Consider the following 24,130-nt stretch of genomic DNA (forward strand, 5'->3'; position numbering starts at 1 on the left):
AGACTCCTCTATTTTTTCATCCACAGTTCCCCCTTTTGGTCATAATTCAATCTAAAGGATGTATTGATGACCAACCTTTTGATTGGATAGTATGGTCTCACAATGCTAGGAAGGCTCATTCTGAGGAAATTTTAGTATTGACATCATCTTTTTGACCATTGGAGATGGGGCAGTACTGTAACCGTGGGATCTGAGTTGAGGCTGAATTTTTCCCAAAAGGGAAGATCAGGTAAGTGGAAGACAGTCAGGTCTTATGGCTTTTGTTGCAAATAAAACATTCTGGGTCATTTCTGTCCTGTGAACTATCATGATCCAAGTTTTGCTTTCTGTCTCATTTTTCTGTATTTGGAATATAGTATAACATTTACTATAAGCCATGAAAAAGTATTTACAGCCATCTTATAAATGTTTAGTAATCATAAACAGTTAAGACTAGAAAAATTCAAAGGACAGGTATAACTATTATTATGACTAATATCATTAGCATACAGGTGAAGACAGTCAAAATGTATTCTGAGTTCAGTATCAATCCATAGGTACACAGGCCTCGTTGACGTCTTCTAGTCCCTGAGGAGTCTTAGATGTCCGTAGACAGGGGTAGATATCCATTTGTGGTTAGACACCTGATAAAGTTCCTTCCAGTGTGGTTCCAGAGTGTCTTTTATTTATGTCCTTTCAAAACAGAGAAACCACAAGCTCCAGGTTACAGTTAATGATATCTAAAGTCTATCCTATGGGAGCTTGCTGTGATAAAAAGCTGATACCAACTTGGCATTTTCTTGAAGTGATTAAAACCTTGGTAATCGTGTAAGATGTCTCCTTTCAATAATGTCAGCTCATAAGTTCTGCCATCTAAGTCCAGCTTAAATACACTTTGATGTAAAATCCCTTACAACTTCAATGTCTAATGTGAAAACTAAGAAATAATCAATTAGCATTTTTTAGCTCGGACATTTTATAACCTCTTGAAACATTTTTTATAGCCATAAATGTAAATTATTAACATGGACTTATTTTTGTAAAACCCAGGCAAAATAAAGACGTCTGTTTTACTTAAACCAGCACACTTAAGTTAGCTTTTACTTACTAACGATTAGTCTCAAACCACGTGAACTTGAAAAGCATTTGAATTAGTTTCTATATATCTGAGAATTTTAGAATATCCAGTCTTTTTTAAGGAAAGTTTAAATGTATGTATGTATGTATGTATGTATTAATTTATTGGAGTGTCATTGTTTAATAAAATTATATAGGTTTCAAGACTATCCAGTCTTTATATGTCCTTGCCTTTAAATTAATTTTAACCATACTATCACATTTACAACATACATATATAGACATATACAGACAAACACAGAGAGCAGTTGGATTAAATTTTATTTTGGAGGCATTTACAATTTATATCCATCCTTCACAAAAGACCTCTCTTTTAAAATAAGGACAGAATTTTTAATACCTTAAAGAATTGGGTAGACACCTAAATGACATCATCCGTTGATCCATTTATCTAAATCCTCTTTTTGAACCTTTGAGAGACCAATTAAATATAGTTTCAATTTCTGCTTGATTTTATAGCTGTTTTTTTCTAATTGTGCACACAAAAATTAATTTAGAAGTATCAAAGGGTCATCATTTTGGCCATTTTAGTATTAATGGGAGATTGACTGACATGGGGTTTGTCAGCCTCAGCGGTATGATTTCACATGTTAATTTTGAGATCTGTAGAGTCTGAACAAACTTCCAAGGAAAACCAGTTCTTCCATGTAAGTCTCTGGATGAAGGAAATACGATAAATATCTCTATAGGACTGCTTTATGCCCTAGAGGAGTTTTTCCCTCAGGTAGCTCCGCAAAGATTGTTAATCATCTAAGAATACCTGAGCAAGGGCCACTGAGAGCTTACGGGACACTGCCAGAACCACACCATTTTCCAAGGCGTGGGCCCTTCTTTCAGGCCTCTCTCTTGGGGTGCACCCGGTACAGGGCACTCTACCCTTCTCCCCAGGGCTCCCACCAGCTTCCCTGTGATCAGCTGCATTATTACCCTACTGGACAACTCCCAGTACCCATCTTTGTCATTCAAGATTTAGAGATCTAAAAAACTATCATAACCCCATTGACTATTTCAGCTGTGTAAGCAAGTGTGCTTTCTCTTTTGGAGCTGAAGAAGGGTTCAGTCTCTCGTTTTATCAGCAGAGATTTTGTTCATACTCTCTCAGTAAGCAATCCTGTTAAAAAGCCAAAAATAAAAGCAGGAACCCATTTTTTTTCCCCTGGGCTATCTCAACCCTTATCCACCCAAGGATTATCCACTTTTCAAATAAAGTCATGGCCTGCTACTTAAAGTAAAGGGGCCTGGAATTCCAAGGGAAACTCACCGAAGTTCACTGGATGTGAAGCAGGGAGCCAGTGGTACACAGTGGGCCTTTGCTTGTACGTAGCACTGGGTCTGGGTCCACAGGGTGGTCTTGGGACTTTTTTAGAATCCTGTCAACTATGCCAAGTAATAAATGTCAAAGTAAAAAACTGTCCAAACCTAGAAAATTTTTATCAGAGTTCATTTGAGCCAAAGGGACAACATGCTAGGGAGTAAGATCTCAAATGCTCAAGACAATAACAGTTTTGCAACTGCTTTTATGCATTTGAGATTAAGGAGAGAATTTAAGGAAGATTACATGAGGGTAGGAGAAAGCAAGATCAGGATTGCAGGTTAACAAGATTATATGCTTTTTTAAGGGTGGTTATGCCTTTGAAAGGTATTCTGACATTTCATAGGTATTAACCTAGATGCAAAGAACAATGGACAGAACTTGCTTAAAAATTTCTCACTAACGAAGTTATTGTACTGGGGTGTGACTACTCTCAATGACCTGCTCAGTTAGGGATTTATGATCTCCCTGTAAAATTACTTTCCATAGAACATTTCCTTTTTTGTCAACACTTGCATTAATTGAAACTTCCAATAAGCAACAAATATAGGTCCATTACTGACAGAATTGTCTGACCCATTAGAACATTATAATTAATTTTTTTGCTTCCTTAAAATATTAAAACTTTATTCTTTAAAAGGAAACAAAACAGTATTTTACACTTGAAGATGTTTGAATAATGTCTGTAAAATTTTTACTTTTTGAAGTACAGTTAAGTAAATCAAACAAAAGAAACAAAGCCAATGAAAATAAAGCATTCTCCTTAGGAATTATGAAGGAGAAGGACTGCAGTGAATTACTCCTTGAAGAATATTTATTTGTACAATTTCAGGAGAAATTGCAAAATATGACATACTATTTCTTATCCTGATAATAATTATAATAAAATAAGATAGTGCTCCTGTATAATTCTAACTAATACTTCTAGACTTTTTCACACTATGAAATAGTGTGGAAGTATTAGTAAATATTATAAAATAAATTATTGAAAACTTAATAATAGTTACCTTTGGAAAAGGTATTGGGACAGAGTTTCTTTTTAAATATTTTATGTAAGAAGTAATTTGTCAAAATCAAAATTTTTTTTTTCACAATGAAGAGAGGAAAATGAATAGTAACGGGGATGTAAAGTACAGCAAAGAAATATAGTCAGTAATATTTAATAACTGTATAGAACCAGGTGGGCACTAAACTAATCATGGAAATCACTTTGTAAATTAGATAAATGTCTAACCATTATGCTGTACACCTGAAGCTAATATAAAATGTCAACTGTAATTGAAAAGGGGAGAAAAATGTGAAATGGTAGAGAACGCTACCCTGAATTTTATTTATGAAGTACCAAAATGTATACTTTTGTGTCAGAAAGTGAAAATTTTAATAATGAGACTGGTTATTCCAGTGAGGCAGTTTTTCAAAATGCAGAGTATAGTTCTTTATCTTCGATAAGCTATGGATCCGCTCAGAGACTTGGTTTTATAATCTCGTATACCACAGGTTCCCATTAGGCACTCCTAAAACTCTCCTTATTATCTGGATGAACCTTAAATGAGCATTTCTATGTTCCTGATGGACAGGACAGCTGAGACTGTGAGAACACTGCCCCACCATCCCTCTGGCCCACCCCAGGAGTAGTGGCTGTGGCACCCATTCATTGGCGTCCCCTCAGCATTGTTGGGAACAGACAGCCAGAAATCTGGTGCTTGCCTCTTTCTCACTGCTTTCAAGGGGCTGCTTTGAGGCTGGGGAACCCCTGAAATTCAGGGGTCATGTTCCAGACTTAACCACTTGAGTGGTCAAGAGAGACCACTCAAGTGTCAGGGCCAGCATTTTTTATACAGAAACATTGGTGTGAGCAGGAAGAAGAGCCAAGAATTCTCTGTAGATATGTATGTGTCTAAAAAATTTACCTAATTTCCTTGATGCACTATTTTCTCATGATTAAAGAGTAACTTAAGGTAGAAAATGTTGGGCTGATTATTTCTACCAAAGCAAGTTGGTTGGTAAAGTAATGTCCCTTAATTTAGTTGAAAAATAATTGTTAGAAAATACATATGATTAATCTAAGTCTCTTAACATTGTGTGTTTAAAGCTAGGAAAGATAGGTGTGTGGTGAGCTGTTCATTTAATTTGGTCAATTTTGGGCAGTATTTTATGCCTTTAAAATTTTTAGTTTAGTTTCTAAATAAAAATGACATGGTTAGTTTTCTAGTTCAAAGTCTTTAAAAAGTCATTTAAATTTTTTTCTTAAACTCCTTGATTTACCTTATTTACCACCCTTTATTTCAGTTGAAGTGACACTGCCGTGACCTACTCTGTGTAAATTAGGTCTGACTTGGCTGGAGAGGTTTTGCTGCAGTTCCTTTTCTTAACTTTCCCATTCCTCTGGGCTAAGAGAACTGTCTCTGGATTATCTCCAGTTTCCTCTCTGGCCAATAAAACCAGAAAGCCAATTATAGTGTTTAAGCTTTATTTTTTTCCTTCTTTTATATCGATAGCCACATTTCAGTGTAGCAGTGATATTTAATATGGTTCTTTGTAGTCATGAGCAAGAAGAATTCATATAATACTCTTGGCCGAGTTATTCAAGTCAAGAAACAAACTATGATATTGTTTTGTCTACTATTAAGGCTGTGATTTCATGTCCCAAATGATTATAATTTCCCATGCTCATTTAAGTGGAAGTTAACTGAAGAGTAAAGAGTTCGTATTTGACTTTCCTAATGTCAAGTTATTTCATAATTTTATTGAAAATAATGATGGGATCTGAGAAATGGAGGAAGGGATACTTAATTCCAAATTCAACTCTGGCTAACGTATCTGTCATAGCTGCTTCTGTCATATCCTTTTCACCTTCATCCCTAGAAATAAATTAATTGTGAATTTTCTATCTAAAAATCTATGAAATAAGTTTTGGTAATACAGCAGAATTAAATAATGTTTTCAGGTTTCTTGTAGCTTTATTTAATGTATGCTTTCTCCACTTCTTTTTAACATGAAAAGAAAAACAGCAGTTCTGCAGTTTTAAGATTGATTTCTCATAGGCCTGAGGTTTAAGAGAATCTTTTTTTCTGTTTTCTATTGTAAGAATAGGACTGCAAAGTTAGCCCATTCTAAATGAACCATATAGTGTGTAAAGTGTGTTTCCCTTTTGAATTCCATATGTGGTTTGATAAATAAAAATTCATTCGTAGTATTAAATTGGGACCTTGTTAATGACAAAATTATCTATATGTTAAAAATCCTGTAGTAGACTTTCAGAAAAGTATTGATATTAACAAGGCAGCATTTTCTTTGGCTTGTTAACTTATTGTCATTTGTACCCTCTAGCCAAGTTCAGTATCATACTGGCCTTTGTCATGCTGTGAAATTTAGTGTATGTCATCTTAACCTTTCCACAAATCTAGTTTTCCAAACTTCTTTAGCTCCTTTTTATTTTCAAAGGAGTCACAGGTTTTCCATTTGGGATTCTGTTGCCTGGACAAACCTGTTTGAAAGTACAAGCCCAGACTTGACTTTTCTTCATCTTTCAGGAAAGATTGCCAAGGGAGTTGACAGGCTGGGTAGCCCTGCTCTAATAGCCCATGCAGCATGAATCTTACTGAAAGAGAAGGTGCTCTAAGAATGGGTTGCTGCTTATCATCTAATACGACTTATCTTTCTCAACAGAATCAGTATTAAATTTTTCTGTTACAAAATAGGAACCTTTTCAGTCTGCAAACAGAATAAACAAATTCTTGAATTGGTAAAATGCCTTGAAAAGTTTGAAAGAATGGGAAACTGATTTTATATCGTTATAGAGATTTAAAGAGTAGCCTGAGATCTATTTTCACACCCCTTCCAACTCAGTATGACACTGCTTCATTTCTACCTGTGTACAGAAATAGTCGTTCCTAATTGCTGTCTTCAAGCAGTACTCACACAGCTGGTTGCTCTTTCTTCAAGGACAATGCTCCCTCTTGGTTTGTCTCCTCCCGTGTTCATTTTCCTTGATTATTTGCTGTTTCCTCCTTTGCGTGCAGCTTCAACAGGTGTTCCTCAGGCTTTTGTCCTGGACCTCTTCTTGTTTTTATGCCTTTTCTAGGTAATTGGGGATCTCCATGTTGCCTTCCCCCCAGGACTGCTGGGCAATCTGGTAACTCTGCCCTGCTGGCTTTCCTGGCCCATCCCGTAGCCATACCTGCACCTATAGATCCTTTAGGCCCCTCAGACCCAGCATGTCCCAGCACTTACCTTCTCTGGCCCATTAATTGAGCAGTCTTCGATTAGGCTTTCCAGTATATTTTTTCAATCCATCTATTGCCTAGATTCTGATGATTCTATCTTAAAACCATGTCTCAAGTGAGATCTCTTCATTTATCCCATTTGCTACTAGTTCAGGCCCATACTCCCACATGTCTAGATTATTGTGTCAATCTCCATCTGGTCTCCCTACCACTGACCTTTCCTCATTTTCATCCTTTCAAGGTTATCATCCTAAGAGGCAAATCTGATACTATCACTCCTTTGCCTTAAAAAATTTCCACTGACAGCCTCTGGTCCTTGGAATAAATATTTATCACTTTTAAACTCTCCAATGTGAAAATTTTCAGTTGCACTCCCAGCCTACCTGACAGTCTTATTTCCCAGTGCCCTCTTTCTGTGCCACCCAACACTAAGTACCTCCTTCCTGTGGAAAGCTGTACTTTTCATGATATAGCTTAACCACTAGGCCTAATATAGTTTTCTCTCTTTGTCTATAATTATACTTCCAGTATCATGTCGTATTGTAATTATACAAAGTATAAGTAAATAATAACTGCAAAGTGCTACAGAGATGTATAGGACTTATCCAGCTACCCTGAGCAGTGCCTAGTAAATCAGGAAGTGTTTATGAAGTAAATAAGTGAATATCAGTAGTTAATTTAAAAATATTTCATGACACCAGAGTGCAAAAATGGTCCTAATCAGGAGATATCAGTTCTGGTCCCAACTCTGCCAGAGCTAAAGGCTTACATGAGTCAATTGTTCTGCGCCTCAGTTTCTTTATTGAGAAAAATTGACTGTTACATTTAGGTTATTGCTCCCCTCCCCCTTTAATCCCACCCTCCGCACTTTCACCCCTGACCTATGGATGTTGCCATTTTCCCCTTAAGAACTGTATCTCTGAAGGCGGGGCGTCTCCTCCCACATGCTCGTGCATGCACCCAGGGCCTGGAGCACCCGGGTGTGGTCAGTGGCTCCACCTGGGGTGTGAACCCAGGAGCAGACACGCTAACCATTACACTATGGAGCCACCCCCTAGGTTATTTCTGCTTTTAAAATTATGTGTGTTTTGCCTTGCCTTGTATATTGTTCCCATGTAAAATCATTCTCAGAGCATTTTCACTTCACCGTTTCTGTGAGTGTTTTACTTTCCTTTCATTGTTTCTATGATTTGAACTCCCTGGTCTCTCACTGCATGCCTTTCAAGATCGGTACTTTTATGACATCATTTCATTTTAATCTTTAAATTAATTACTTTTCTCCTTTTCCCTCTCATCATTGATAGTGTTTGTTACTGTTAATGTTAGTAGCAGGAGATAGCACCCCAGACTAAAATACTCACTTTTATATAGTAGGTGTGAATTTGCTGTACTCTTGAGACATGCACTGCTCTGGCTAATTGTAGATTTTACCTGTATTGACCCAATTTAAAGTGACTTAACTTATGAATTAGAAGATGTTCATTAGACTACCCTTTATTAATAGTTGTTACAAAGGGGAGAGGGTTAAATGTTGGTACTGGATACGTATCAAGAAAAACATGGCAATACAGACACCCTGGATTCTGTTACACATCAGTAAGTGTATTTTCAGCTTTTTTTGCTACACAGGTTTACAATGATTCGGCCTTTCAGTGGGTATGTCTCTACAGATGAACGTGCAGTTCTGTCCTTCAGGATTGTTTAGGGAGGGGTAGGTGTGAGCCTCTAAACTCTAGAAGACTCACTCTACTAACCTTCACAATTAGTAATTTTTTATTTTAAAATTGGGTTCCTGAAACTTTTCTTAATACATGTATTTTTCAGTTGATGTTATGTTTATACAATTAGATATATTTAAATATCTATTTCCATATTTTCTATAGCCATATGACCTTTTAAAAGTTGTTTTCAGTGTGGTTTTTTTAATCCTATTTTCTGAGCCAAAAGCATTACCTACAGTGCTGTGAAATAAGATGTTTTAAATGAGGAACTTTTTCGATAAAGAAGACCTTGCTTTGTGGGTATTCAGATTGGAAATGGTCAGTATGCCCACAAGGTAGTTCTCTATGCATCACATCTTGGAAAGTTTATCCTGTAATAGTCTCCTGTCTCAGTCAGCATGAGCTGTCCTAACAAAGCACCACAGACTGCCTTAAACAACAGATACTTATTTTTCACAGTTCTTAGAAGCTGGAATTCTGAGATCAGGTGCTAACATGACCCAGTTCTGGTGAGAATTCTCTTCCTGACTTGTAGGCAACTGCCATCTGGTTGTGTGCTCATATGACCTTTTTGTGTGCAATAGGAGAGAGGTTGCTCTCTGGTGTCTGTTCTAATAAGGACACTAATCCTATCATCAAATCAGCGCCACCATCCTTAATGACCTCATTTAACTTTAGTTCCTTCCTTAGAAGCCCTATCTCTAAATACAGCTATACTGGGGCTTAGGGCTTAAACATACTAATTTTGGTGGACACAAACATTCAATCCATAACATTCCTCCCCTGACTCAAAATTCAAGTCCTTCTCACACTCAAACTACATTCATTCCATCCCAACAGCCCCCAAAGTTTTAACTCATTCCATCATCAATCATAAAGTCTAAAGTCCAAAGTCTTATCTGAACATCACCAAAATCAGATATGGGTGAGACTCCAGGTACATTTCATCCTGTGGCAAAATTCCTGAACAGCTGTGAATCTGAAACCAAAGACTATGTGCTTCCAAATACAATGCTGAGACAGATGTAGAATAGACATTCTCATTACAAAAGGAAGAAATAGGAAGGAAGAAAGGGGAGATAAAGTCCCAGGCAAGTCCAAAAACTACAAAGACAATTTCACTGGATTTTAAGGCTCAAGAAAAATCCTCTTTGGTTCAGTGCTCAGCCTTCCTGTGTCACCCCCATGGCTCTCTTGGGCTTCTTACCCCTGTGGCTCTGCAAAGGCTCTGGCCCTAAGGCAGGGAGGGAGTGGGCAACTTGGCTCACTGAAGAAACAAAGAGGTGGCCTAGCCCTTTGAAACCTGGGAGAAATATTCAGCCCTGCCCCCTGGGCCTGTGGTGAGAATGACTACCCTTACAATTTCTGAATTGCCTTTGGGGCTTTGGGGTCATTCTTCCTTTTTTTTTTTTTTTTTTAAAGATGCACGCTCATGGAATAGCTCTATTGCCCTGTCCTGTAGAATGTAAGAAGTCTCAACAACCTTCCTTCATTTGCTCTAGTCTCAGTCTCCTTCAATTCAAATTGGTAGTGCTTCAGCTCATATAACCCCATAAACTCTTTATTTATTCTAGCCATACCCTCGGTATTCTCTTCCCAACATGCTTTCTCATTTTTTTGCAATATGGGCAGGCCGAGAATATCCTAAATCTTGAAGTTCTGCTTTTTTCCTTCAATTTTGTCTCTCGCCTCGCATTTTACCAGAAGTTAGAAGGACCCAGGCTGTATGTACCTTTAACATTTTGTTTAGTAATCTCTGCTGAATGTCTAGTCAATGGCTCACAAGTTCTATCTTCTACAAAACACTAGCACACAATTCAGCCAAGTTCTTTGCCACTTTATAACAAAAATTGCTGTCTTAGTTTGGGCTGCTATAACAAAATACCATAGACTGGGTGGCTTAAATAACATTTTTATTTCTCATGGTTTCAGAGGCTGGGAAGTCAGTTCATGGTGCCAGTAATTTTAGTTTTTGGTGACAACTTTCTGCTTTGTAAACAACTGCCTTCTTACTGTATCCTCATATGGAGAAGAGAGATATCTCTCTTGTGTGTCTTATAAGGATACTAATTCCGTCATGAGGCTCCACCTTCATGACCTAATTACCTCCCAGTGGCTCACCTCCAAATGCCAGGTTGGGAATTAAGGCCTCAACATATGACTGACGGGATACAAACATTTAGTCCATAGCAGTTACCTTTCCTCTAATTTTCAATAACTTATCCTTCATTTCCATTTGATACCTCCTGGAATCACTCTTAATGTCTATATTTCTGGAATGCACCTTAAAACTTCACCTTCTACCCATTTCCTAGCTCCAGAGCTGCTTCCATATATATTTTATGTGTTTGTCACAGCAGCACCCTACTCATGGTACCGAAATCTGTTTTAGTCAGCTCAGGCTACTGTAATGAAATACTATAGATTGGGTGGCTTAAATAGAAATTTATTTTCATACATTTCTAGGGGTTGAATTCTAAGATCAGGGTGCCACCATAATCTGTTTCTGGTAAAAGCTCTCCTCTGGCTTGTAGGCAGCAGCCACCTGGCTATGTGTTCACATGGCCTTTCCTCTGTGCTCAGCAGAGAGAGAGGATCTCTGGTGTCTCATAAAGACACTAATCCTGTCACATGAGGGCCCCACCCTTATGACCTCATGCAGCCTTAATTACTTTCTTAGAGACCCTATCTCCAAATACAGCCACACTGAGGGGTAGCTCTTTAACATAAATTTTGAGAGAACACAAACATTTAGTACAACATATCCCTCTTGTCTGGTTTTACATAAACTTTGCCTTCCTGGAGCCTTTATATGCTTTTTCCTTACTTAGCTTTCTTAAAAAATGGGACCTCCTATTACCCATTCACCCTCTACAGAACAGTAAGGCCACCCCTGCAAAACAAGTCACAGTGACATGGTTGGCAGCAGCACTGTGGCACTGTGATCTCAGGTGGCTGATGTGCTGTGTTAATTTCTGATTGTTCTCATTGCTGTGGACTATGATAAACTTTCCAGTCTCCTGGTCAGTATTGTCTAGTTTTTTTTTTATTTTTAAGGGTTGGGTTTCGGGTTTCTGTTTCATGCTTAGAATTATTGTGGCTTTTGGCAGAGAATATTTTTTAAACTGGGTGAAAGGCAAGAAAAAATGTGGAAATAAGAAGTGAAAGCACAATTGTTTACAGCTCAGTAAGCAGTTGTGGTTAAGAAATGTGTCTGTTCATCATTGCCAGATGACTTAAAATTTTATGAGGGAGCATGAATTTTAAACAAAAAGTAATTGATTTCCTTACAGGGTAAAGATGTGAATTCCTCATAATTTAGTTTTTATGTATTAAAATCTAGACCTCTGGTTAGAGCTTTATGAATTGTATTGTGAAATTGTGAATGTGGTGGCAATTTAAAACATTTACTCAGAAACTAAAGTTTTGATTTACCAAGCAGTAGTAATAATGCAATAATGCAGTTAATAAGAGACTCACTCATTGAGTACTTATAGGAGCATAATATTGCTAGGTTTTAGGGAATCATTAGTAAAATTAGGCATAGTAGTAACCTCAGAAGAAAAAATAGTATAATTATGTACAAATAAATAAAATTCACCTTTCAGTGCATGTTAATGAAAAAAACTAATATATTACAATGAATAGATAAAACATCATTTGGATTTGATTTTTGGAATGCATTGTTCATTTTTCTTTTTGGAGCATCACTTGAATCACATTTAATTTGCATTCTCTAGGTACATGTCAAGTCCAGCTGAAGTAAAGGGAGGTAGGTCAAACCATCTTGGTTTGGCAGTGAAATCAAAACTAGAAAAATAGTTCCCAAAGTCCTTTACCTCAGTTTGTATTAGAGTTCATTCATATATATTTATTGGTACTTATGCAGGTGCAGCACAGAGCTCATGGTTTAATAGGCAAAATTATTCACTCTGAAGGGATGCATGGTTATTGTGAAGCACCCCAGAGGCACCATGCAAAGGGACTTCAGTCACATCAGTGTAGAACTCAATCTCCTCGGAAAGAAAAAGAGGCTCTGGATTGACAAATGGTGGGGAAACAGAAAAGAAATAGCTACTTTCTGCACTATCTGTAGTCATGTATAGAACATGATTAAGGGCATTACATTGGGCTTCTGTTACAAGATGAGGTCTGTATGCTCACTTCCCCATCAATGTCATTATTCAGGAGAGGATGGTTCTCTTGTTGAAATATGAAGTTTCTTGGGTGAAAAATATATCCACAGGATTTGGATGAGGTCAGGTGTTGCTTGTTCAGTATCTTAAGCCCAGAAAGATGAGTTAAATTTCTCTTTCTTCCTCTTTCTTTCTTTCTCTCTCTCTCTCTCTCTCTCTCATTTATTTATTTATCTATCTATCTATCTATTTATTTATTTATTTATTTATTTATTTATTTATTTATTTATTTATTATTTATGCCTACAGCACCTGGTCTTCCTAGGTAGTCTCCCATCCAAGTACTAATCAGGCTCAACCCTGCTAAGCTTTGTTCAGGGTGGCATGGCTGTAGACCATGGACCGTGGCCTCACTGGGGCACGAACCCAGGACCTTCTGCGTGTAAAGCAGATGTGCTAACTGCTGTACTATGGAACCACGTCGTATTTTTAATTTTTTTTTTTTGAGTTAATTCTCGAAGGAAATGACATTGAACTTGTACCAAATTCAGCTGCTTTGATTCAACAGGCTACAACAGTTAAAAACAAAGATATCAACAATTTTGAATGGTATGTGTTTCTGAAAAAGGAACAGTTCAGCAGGCTGATACATAAGGTCTGAGTTGTTCAACTACGGAAACACCAAGATTTCAGATGATTCCTCAGACTTATTTGTGATATTTTAAAGATTCAATGAAAGAAAAAGATAACTCTGGTGGGCCTTATGAAAAATAGGTCAAAATGGTGATGTATTAGACTGGGAAGGTAAGTTAGGTCTATTATAATGACTAAGATGCATCTTAATATATCTAAAACTGATGTCTTGATACCAGTATTTTTCCTTGCCACCATCCCCTTTCCATACACAAACACAAACGTACTCATCTAGAAAGCTTCCCCATCTCAGTAAACATTAACTCTATTCTTCTACTTGACTTGCTCAGGTCAAAAATATTGGAATCATTCTTGACTACTTTCATATCCTACTTGTAGTCCATCAAGGACTACTGACTCTGTCTTCAAAGTATATCTAGTTTCCAGCATTTTTCACCATGTCTGTTTCCACTCCCCAGGTCCAAGCTGCCATCATCTGTCTTGGATTGCTACAATAGTTTTTGAACTGGTCTCCCTACTTTTTCCCTTGTGTCTCATCTGTTCTTAACGAAGCAAATCATATCCCTTCTGCACTGGCTTCTCATCACACTCAGAGGAAATACCCCAAGTCCTCCCATCTAGAGTATAAAACCTGACTTTTCTCTGTTTGACAGTTATGAGCTGATCTCCTATCCCTTATCTCCCAGACTCAGGCAGACTGCATTTATTCCTAACCAGAACAAGAGTGGACTCTTCTCTAAAAAGGTGAAATGGACTTTGAGAGCAAGCAAAAACTTCTTATGTTACAGAATTGAACTCACCAGAATACAATCCTTTTTTTTTTTGACATTTGGAGGGCCCAGTGAGCATAAGAATTATTATAGTCAATATAATAATTTGACTATAATAATATATATTTGGCCTTGAGACTAGGTATATTCTCAATTCAAAAGTATTCCTAGGACTCTAGTCAGGCATAAAATTTTGTTTATATAAGTGTGCTAACCAAGTAGTTACAAATATATTTTGTTCTTATATCATTTGCTCAATTCTTTTGTGGCCTCTTGGTCATTTGAAACCAGACTTTTTAAAGAGCAGTCAGCCAATAACATAAATCACTCATTCATACGTCTATTCAGCAAATGTTAGCCTTTAAGTTAAATATTTTCCATTTTTATCTAAGAACTGTTTCATCTGCTAGACATTTGTATGGATAGAAATTACTAGATCTTGTGGTATATTTTCTATATGACTATTTCTATTCCTGTTCCTTAATCATTTAAAGTTTTTGATGTTATAGGTTAATATTTGTGCTCTCAATTTGATCTTTGTGGCACTTTCTCCTCTATGTTTAGTACTATGAAAAGTTATCTTGTTTCAGTGCAGAAACCAGTGTTTAAATCCTCACCATGTCCAGCTACAGTAAGAGCCTCACTAGAGTTCATTTTTCAATCTGATGTGCTTTCCTATATTTTAGCATAATAAAGTAGGAAAAAAGCACCATTCACAGTTTTCTATCTTTAAGTGGTATTTACCTAAGAGGCATTTTGGTTCTTGACTTATGAGTACACTCAGTTTCTAGGATTAGACCTGCCAGTATTCCTCTTAGACCTTAAAAATGTCTTGGAGCAATTAACTTTTTCAGTTTTCTTATCTATCAAAAAGAGAATCATATCTTCCTTCCTTAATTAATGGGTTATTGTGGATCAAGTATAATAATAGATTTGAAAATGCCTTGAAAAATTAATAATGCCAGTGACCATTGATGATAGTGATCGTGGCTATAGTTATTGTATGTGTGTTGGCCCAGGCCCTGCACTATGGGCTTTCTGTGTTCTCTCTTGATGTTTTTGAGGATAGTTAATACTATCTCCATTTAAAAATGAGGATGCTATTGTAAGAAACATAACTGTAGATAAGATATTTGAGGATTTCCAAGAGAAGGAATAGTTGCTTTTGGCTGGTTCAGGAAACACTTCCTGGATGAGGTGATATTTTGGCTGTTTTACAGCATTTTGGATAATGTTGCCCCTCTGGCATACAAATGGCCTTTTATGTACCTTGCATCTAATTGCGAAACAGTCTTCTTCATTTGTAAAACCAGTATCTCTTGTGCTCACATTGAAAGTTTGCCTTAAATACTTAATTTGTCTTAGGTTGCCCCGTGCTTTTTTCTCCCTCAAAGGGGAAATTACACTGCCGTATTTTCTTCAGGGAAGGCTAGCCACTGGATTTTCCCTAAGGCTGTGTTAGAGGTTTTGTAGGGGAGGTTTTAGAATACTTTGGGAGAGCATAGTGGTGTTCCTAGCTCTGTGGTGAGGTCAAGATAGTGCTGCTCATCATTCTTTCCCAAACCTGTTTAGTCACCAAGCATGCTGCAGTGTACCAGGGTTATGGTGGTAGTCAATATCATAAAGTGTTTTTATTCTACAAGTTATTGGTGCTACAAGTCTTGAGCAGAATTTATAGTTATTGGAATATTGTCGGGATTTATCATAAAAATCTTCAAAGAAACTGTAGCTAGTAGCACTATGATTCATCTTAGTAATATAGGTTTTTTTGCTGAAATACTGTTTATGAGTTTCTGCAACATCTCGCCTTTTATAAAATCTGTCAGGGTCTATGGGAATTGTAGGGTTGGAGCAGACCACTGAAAACCTATGTCACTTTTTAATCAGAGCTGCACAAGGCAATAAATAGTACCCGAGGAGAGAAATTGTGCTGCTGAAGCAGGCAGGTGAGCGTGTGGCTAGAGATTGCCACTGCAAGTATATAGCCACACAGAACCAAGAGCATGTGCTCAGCTGGCACACTTGATCTTGAGCAGGGTATCACGTACTAGAGAGCACAGGTGGCCCTGGAGGTACAGTGGTTGATGGGTGAGGTGGCATACCTGCTACACCATATTGGGGATGAGCCCTGAGTACTGGTACAAGTTTAAAAAAATTTTTAAATATGTCCAAAATGCTCCTGTGGCTAGTGCAGTCCCTAAACCTAGAGCTTTGCCATTTGCTACTGAAGACTCTTATTTTCCACCACTGCCCTGGCTTCCTTGCCTAGGATAAATGGTGTGTGCACCAAAGTGACCTCCATGTTGTGCTGACTTCTTTTCCTGTTCACCAGGTAAAGATGAGCTACTTTTTATTAAAGAAACAGCTATAGTGGCAGAGCAGACTGTTCATTCACATCTTAGTCAGTGCCTTTCTTTAATACTTGTTTTCACTCCCCCGTCTCCTTCCCACATAGTGACTAGCTTAACATTGTGCTTGTTCATATCCTACCCCCATTCTTTTTCCTTCCTTACCTTAAGAAATAGCAGCAAGATAGATACATATGATAGGAAATAGTAGTTCAAGATAGTACTCTGAGGAGGTGTTGTAGCCTTGCTTAATATGTGAACATATGCTACTGGCATATAGAAAGGAAGGGGTGAAAAATTTGGGGACTGAATGGGAAAAGGAAGAAAGAAATAGAAATGAAATTATGTAACTAAAAACTAGATACTATTTAAATATTAATTTTTATTATTCACTATTAACTGGTTGACTGAAGTGGTAAAGAAACTCATGTTAGTGTCTGTGTTTAGCAAGGCACTGTGCTAGACACTTAGCATTTGTAATTTCATTTAATTAATTTTTTTAAATTAAAAAACAGTAATAGAAAAACATAGTTTACTTACCACCTAGAACTAGTAACACATTTTAATCTTTTGTCTTTTTTAATACACATATTTTTATAACAGAAACAACATGACAGATACGTTGGAAATCCCCTGAGTTCCCTTCCTGAGTCAATCCTTTCTTTCTCCTTAGATACAGCAGTAATCATGAGTTTTCTGTGTATGCTGCTAGTCCATACTTATATACTTTTATTATGTATGTATTCATAACAATATTTTATGGATTTCTGTCTTTAAAAAATAACATTGTAAGTGTCATACTCTGAATATCTGGTATATTCCCTCATTTTTGAGATCTCTCCATGCTGGTACATATAGATCTGTTTCACTCACATTAACTTCTATATAGTATTCTGTTGTATGAACACAACATCATTTATCCATCCTCCTATTGATTTGTGCTTGATCCAGTTTTCTGCTCGTACAAATCATACTAAGATATATGTATCCATGTTTAGGTCTCCTAGTGCATCTGACAAGAATTTCTGGTTGTATATCTAGGATTTGTGGGTTATAGGCTGTGCACACTGTCAACTTCATTTATCTCATTTGATTCTAGAAAATGTTAATTGAGAACAGGCAGCATGATCCCTGTTTTACACATGAGAAAACTGAGATGTTGAAATGCTATGTAACTTGGCCAACTGGATAAGAGAGCCAGTACTTGAATCCAGATTGAATTCCAACCATTTCTATCTAGAGCCCTAACACCCAGCATATTGCATATATCTTCAACTTTTAACCTTTGTGATTATTAGAACAGTTGAAGCCAATCAGTCATACTGCATCATTTCAAACTAGAGAATCAAAGCAGGTAATGAGGTGAAGAGGGCGTGTAAAAAAAGGTTAGATAGTGGCTGTACTCCCTTGGTTGTGATTATCAAAAGATTCAAGTTTTGGTGTAAAAGCATGCTCTGTGAAATGGTGGGTCTGAGTTTTCCATATGCACAACTTTATGTTGCTTAAAATGTATTAAAGGCGACATGCAGACTATTTCGGTTTTAAAAAAAGATGTTACAGCAAGCATGTTAGAATCTGTGTTTACTCCTCAAAGTGTTGTACAGGCCATTTTCTCCAGGTGAAGAAACCTATCTGAACATGATTCTTTTGTTTGTGACACTTTATTCACACTTGAACCATATGTCTTTTAGACTTTATTTTTTCTTTTATTCTTTTCTTCACCTTCTAGGTAGATCTGGTATATTAACTGTGAAAATTCTGGAGCTGCATGAGGAATGCACCATCCAAGTTGCCATGTGTGAACAGCTAGCGGGGCTACAGGCTGAGAGCTCTTTTCAAGGCGAGGCCCCTGGGACTGGCCTAAAGGTTCTCTTCACCAAGGAAACTGCATACTACCTCAGGGCACATCCCCAAGACATTATCCACATCTACCCTCCCTGGTGAGTAGAAAGAACTGAATCCAGAGGTTGCCAGCTGTGAGTTTGTAGCAAAAGACATTTTTATCACAAACATTTTTGTCACTTTATCATAGAAAAATGCCAAAGGAAGGAAGCCAGGACTTGACATAGATTTTATGTAATAGAAGCACATAATTGTCTCTGGTAGCTTGTTTGTAGGTTTAATTTTAAGGAACATAAATGGTCATTAATGGATTAAAAAAACTATTTTTAGGATACCATGTTTACTGTCTTATGCATAGGACATTAATTTTTACCAAAAACAAGAAAATCTTATTACTTTTGAGGAAAAGTTTCAGCATCCTTGTTTTAAAAGCTAACTATTGACTTTATCAGAATCTGTGTTTACTCCTCAAAGTGTTGTACAGGCCATTTTCTCCAGGTGAAGAAACCTATCTGAACATGATTCTTTTGTTTGTGACACTTTATTCACACTTGAATAAAGCTAACTATTGACTTTATCAGCAATTTTTAAAAGTTTCTTTTATTTGTTAAATTTTTAGTTTTGAAGTTGACTTATAATAATTCTTTAAGTTAAACTTCTCTCCCAGAGGAGGGATCTTTTTATTGTGTCCATAGCAAGTGATCATGATGAGTCTTTACTTAAGTTCTTCCATAACAGGCTGAGGATATCAGATGGCAACTTGCTTTATTTTGTTTTAATTTTTTAAATTTAATTTCTTTTATTTTAATTTTTTATTTTAATACATTTTTATTGAACATTATAAGACACAGGATTATACACAGAGCATAAATGTACATTTCAGTGAATAATCACAAAGTGATTATAATTCCTGTCTAGTCTAAGAAATAGAACACAGTTTGTACCAGGCACCCTGGTGCCTTGCCTTGTTTCTCCTTTTCTGTTTTGCCCCAGATGACCATTGTCCTGATTTCTGATGCAGTAGATTCCTTCAGATGTTTGAGAACTTTATATAAATAGAATTATATAGTAGCCATGATGCAGGACAGGGCAAATTTCCCCAAGTTGGTGGGAGGAGACCAAGCCCTGCACCCGAGAGAAGAGGGTCTTTTGGCGGAGAGTATAAAAGAATTCAACACACACGCCAACATTAGAGTCAAAAGGAAAGTTTACGAAAAAAGGGATAACATTCCACAGACAGAGTGTGATCTCCTCTTCGAGGCAGAGTGAGAGGGGATGTGAGAGGGACAATAAGAGAGACTGAGTAAAGGCACTGAAAGGGACTCTGAGTGTTCAGGGAATTCAGTTTATTTGTCATTCTTTAGTTCCCATTTCCTTTAATAAGGACATACAGTGAAGAAGGGGAAGAGTATGTAGCTGTGAAAAGGTAAGAATATGTAGAGTGAAAGTCCTGCTGGCAGTTCTCAGCCTTTAATTTATAGGTTCCCCATGGTTTTAGCTATAGGGAATGACTCTTGGTTCCCATTTCCCCTTCACAGGTGTAGAGAGTGGGTTGTTAGTAATCCAGCAGAAATCATCCTTTGTTCTGAAGGAGTGTCCTCCTGGCCTGGCTGCAGGGCTAATCAGCACGTGGCAGTCCCTGATTGTGGCTTGATTAACATTTTAATTCTCTCACCTCCTCCCTGTATTACCTATAGCATCTTTGTTCCTCTAGATTTCCATGCCTTTACTGTTTTTTTGCCCTCCGATTTCATATTCTCTAAGTATTTAATTGGTTTTTCAAGCAAATACTTATTTTTATTTATTTTATTAAAATTATTGGGATGACATTGATTAACAAATCAAATAAGTTTCAAGTGTATCATTCAACAGTAAGTCGTATATATGTTGCATCATGTGTTTACCACCCAGAGTTAGATTTCTTTCCATCACCACGTTTGACCCCTTTACCCTTATCTCCTTGCCCCTTCCTCCAGAAATATTTAATACATATATACATAATTCAAAAAGTACCAAAGGGTATACAGTGAAAACTGAGTCTTCTTCCCATACTTGTTCTTTCAGCTACTCAATACCCATCCCCTGAAGCAGTCACGGATACTGGTTTCTTACACACCTTCCCAGAGATGGGGGTATGTGTGTGTGTAATAAACACACCAAGTATATATATAATATATAAACTCACATAGTTATATATATATATTCTGCCATTATTTTATTTTTTTCTTGTAAAAACGGTAACAGTACTCCCTTGTACCATGCTTTTCTGTATCAGAAATGTGTCTTGGAGATCGTTCAGTAACATTATATTATTATATAAATATTTGCTACATTCTTTTCACTGACTTCTAATTTAGAGATATTATTATTCAATCAGTCCCTTTGGATGGACATGTGGGTTGCTCTTCCTCTTTGGTTACTTCGGACAATACTGCAGTGGATACATCATTTTCCACATGTGTGAGGAAGAGATACAAGATAAATTTCTATAAATATTATTACTGGATCAGAGGATATGTGCCTATTTAATTTTAGCAGACATTGTCAAATGACACCATTTTACATTCCTATTAAGAGTATACATAAAAGCCTATTTCTGTCCTTTATCAACCTACTGTATTGATCTTGACCAGATTAAAAACTAGAAAATTGTGTTTATCATTTTAATTTGCGGTTCTCTTACTATAATTATGGGTTTAGGCATCTTTCCCTGTGTTTAAGAACCATTTGTATTTTATTTTCTATGAAATGCCCATTGATGACTTTTGATATTTCTTCTCATAGATTGTTGATCTTTATCTTAGTGATATAGATCTATTCTTTAGAAATGATAAATATAGCTCTTTGCCAGTGATATGCATTACAGTTAGTTTTCTCCCAGCTGGTCATCAGTCTTTCAGTTTTTTAAAAGGTGTAGTTTAGTTTTATTTGTTTTTGATAAAGCAGGTATATTCTATTCTCCTGTGGTTGAATTTATCCATCTTTTATAGCTTCTGGGTTTTGTATCATAGGTAGTAAAGAAGTAAGACCTTTCTTACTGTGAGATTACAAAATTATTCTACTAGTTAGATTAGATTAGATTACAGCCCTTCCTAATGGTCTCATTTAAACATAATTACCTCTTTAAAGGCTCTATCTCCAAATTAAGTCATATTCTGAGGTATTGGAGTTTGGGCCTTCAACATATGAATTTGGGAGGGACACAATTCAGCCCATAACACTTTCATAAAAACACTTTTCTGTTGAATATTTCAAATTCATGAATAGTCAATTAGCTGATTTCTCTGTTCCCATGTTTCCTATAGTAACTTACTTGAAAACCCATTAAGTCGCTTCCTGAATTGTAGTATGTCTTGTCATGTATAGATTTAAGTTTTTGTCAAAAAGATGCTTTTTTAAATAAAAAACAGTAATCATATTTTTTAAGTACTTTAGGAGGAGAGATGGATGGAAAGTGTTTTGAAAGATGAGTGTATTACTATTGTGCTGGTATAGGTGATTAGGCCATCTGTCTTAATAGTTTGGAAATGTCTGTGTTTTTAATAACAAGTAATTTTTCTTTATCCAGATGTTACCTGAAGCCGGTCTAGATGGCACTTAAAAATAGCTCATAGTTAAGGAGGGGAAAATAATAATAAAAATGACTAGATATTTTTTTTTAATAGAAACTTGGTGAGTTATAATGAATTTTTTTCCTTATAGGCTGTCTACTCTTTTCCCTCTAATAACCTTTTGTATTTATTTAAATTGTTTTTAACCTATTGCCTGCTTGCCCTGAGAATACTCACCAGCAACACTTGCAGCTGCAGTGTTTACCCTGAGATAATTCACAATTACAGTCTTAACCTTACCCCCAAAACATGCCATGAAATACCTTGCTTTTATTATTATTTTCACATCGCTCTGGTAGATCGATAGTCTTTGGAAACAAATGACCTCATCCTATTTATAGCATTCAGTTTTTAGTAGTGGTATTTCTGTTTACAAAATATAGTAATTCTCAATTGCTGAAAATCCTAGAAAACATAGCATCCTTACGTGTGATGTTAAATTAATGCTGGTAGCAAACTACACTTTTGTTTTCTAAAAAGGAAAGGGTTTAAAAGAATCAAAGCCTTCAGACACCTCTGTTTATCCTATAGTAAGAAATGTGGGTTTAGGTACAATGGCTACTTATCCAGAGGAGTTTAGAGTCTTCTCTATATATTACCTAATAAATTCTCATTGAATTCCTGCAAAATGTAATGTTATCGTGGCTCAGCCAATCTGGAGATAAATGTAAAAGTAAAATTCCTTGCCTAGAATTAATTGAATTATGAAATAGTTACAGAATTATATAACAATAAGCAACTTATAAAAATGTCATGAATCTGTAAAATTTCAAACATATAAAAATATAATAATAAAGTGAATCCCATGTCCCCATCACATAGTTTCAACATTTATCAACTAATGAATAAACAGCTTTTACTACTAAAAAAATCTGAAAGCTTCAAATATGATGAACCCAAAGAAACATTTTAGTAAGTTGAATACAGATTTTTTTTTTTTTTAATGTGAAGGAAGAAGTTTTCTATGATGGTAGTTGAAGAGAGAGGTAGAACTCATCTGGCTGATAAAGTGTGACCCACCACCAAATCTGAAGCCAGAATGAGCACCTGAAAAAGATAAGTATAAAATAGTATATCAAGGGACAACCAGGACACCTCTTACCTTACTCACTCATTCACTCATTTATTCAGAAACATTTATTAGTATCACTTGTGTCAGATACTTTGTTTCCCCTCAGAATATATGCATCCTTTATGGGGAGTGAAACCTGTCTTTTCCTGTTATCATGAATATCAGTAAATTCACCTCATCATCTTCTTAATGACTAGTGTTCCACTGTATGGATATATCATAATTTAGAATCTTTTATATTGAGTTTTTAAAATTGCTTCCCAATTTGGGCTATTTTAAATAGTATTTGAATGAAAGTGCTTATTCTCAGGATATTTCTAGAAGTAAAATTCTTGATCAGAGAATATGGGTGTGTTTTGAGTGTTTCAGTATATTGTTACCTTAGTAACCTGCAGAAGTTATAGCTGTTTCCACTTCTGCCCATTTCTCAGCAGTGACATCAGTACCACACTCAATATTTTTTACAACTGCACATTATGATATAATGTTTTTCCACATTCTCAGTATGCAGTACCTATCCATTTTTGCTATCATAAATAACTCTTTAATTGAAATTCATATATAGTTTTGTACATTTTTTAGATTATATTTCAGAGTAGATTTTAGGAACTGTTATAGTGGGTTAAAGAGTATACATTTTGTTGTTGCTATCACTGCTATGATTTCTTGATATAATTACATAATCTGTAAACCTCGTAGTAGAGTACTTGCTGCTCTTTTACAAATTGTTTTTCTTAACTTTTAGTCATATATTTGTTGGATCCTATGGACTTTCTTACCAATTCGTAAGCCTGTTTTGTATAGTAAAACATTTCTATTTTTACAGTTATATCACTTTTGATAATATTTTGTTTTCTTCCTAATACTTATGCTTGTTTACCTGTTTCATGTACTATATTGCATTGGCTTAAACTTCCAAATCAAAACTTTTTCACTACTATATGCTCAGTGACTAGAATAATGCTTGGCACATAGTGGATAGTCAATAACCATATAATTAATGTTGAGTATTTACTAATCATCAAGATGTCATCAGTTTTATGTTCCTTCAGTGCAAAAATGTATCAATGTATTTCTTTGATTACTACATTTGCTAAGAAGCATTTTAGGAATGTTTACTTACTATATAATTGGCCTTATGCCAATTACAATGGGATACAGTATTCAAAAGGAATGACAATTGATCTCCGCTCTTAGGAGACTGACAATGTAGTAGAAGAGAAAGGTAATGTAAACATGTTTTAAAAGACTAGAAAGTGTAATAATAGAGCTTTGTACAAAAGATGTGAGAACAATGAGGAGGTAAGCATGTCTGATAGGTA

General features: G+C 36.1%; 1 protein-coding gene across 13 annotated transcripts in view; it reads left to right on the plus strand.

Annotated features, from left to right (window-relative positions):
• The window catches only part of LOC120592711 (DNA repair-scaffolding protein-like), a 318,688-nt gene that overhangs the window by 173,503 nt on the left and 121,055 nt on the right, over positions 1 to 24,130 (plus strand). For 7 of the 13 annotated variants that reach the window (XR_005650192.1, XR_005650193.1, XM_039850433.1 and 4 more), the window contains exon 8: positions 18,013 to 18,223. Coding sequence is in view for 11 of the 13 variants with exons in the window: in XM_039850433.1 (XP_039706367.1) it covers positions 18,013 to 18,223 (211 nt within the window). In the remaining 2 variants the exon portion in view is untranslated. Of the gene's footprint in view, positions 1 to 18,012; positions 18,224 to 19,663; positions 19,955 to 20,189; positions 20,793 to 22,687; positions 23,638 to 24,130 lie in introns of those variants that run through there. The other 6 variants (XM_039850432.1, XM_039850440.1, XM_039850431.1 and 3 more) reach the window with 3 other exon arrangements.

This window comes from Pteropus medius, unplaced genomic scaffold, assembly GCF_902729225.1.
Source record: "Pteropus medius unplaced genomic scaffold, Ma_sr-lr_union100, whole genome shotgun sequence".
Classification (NCBI taxonomy): Eukaryota; Metazoa; Chordata; class Mammalia; order Chiroptera; family Pteropodidae; genus Pteropus; species Pteropus medius.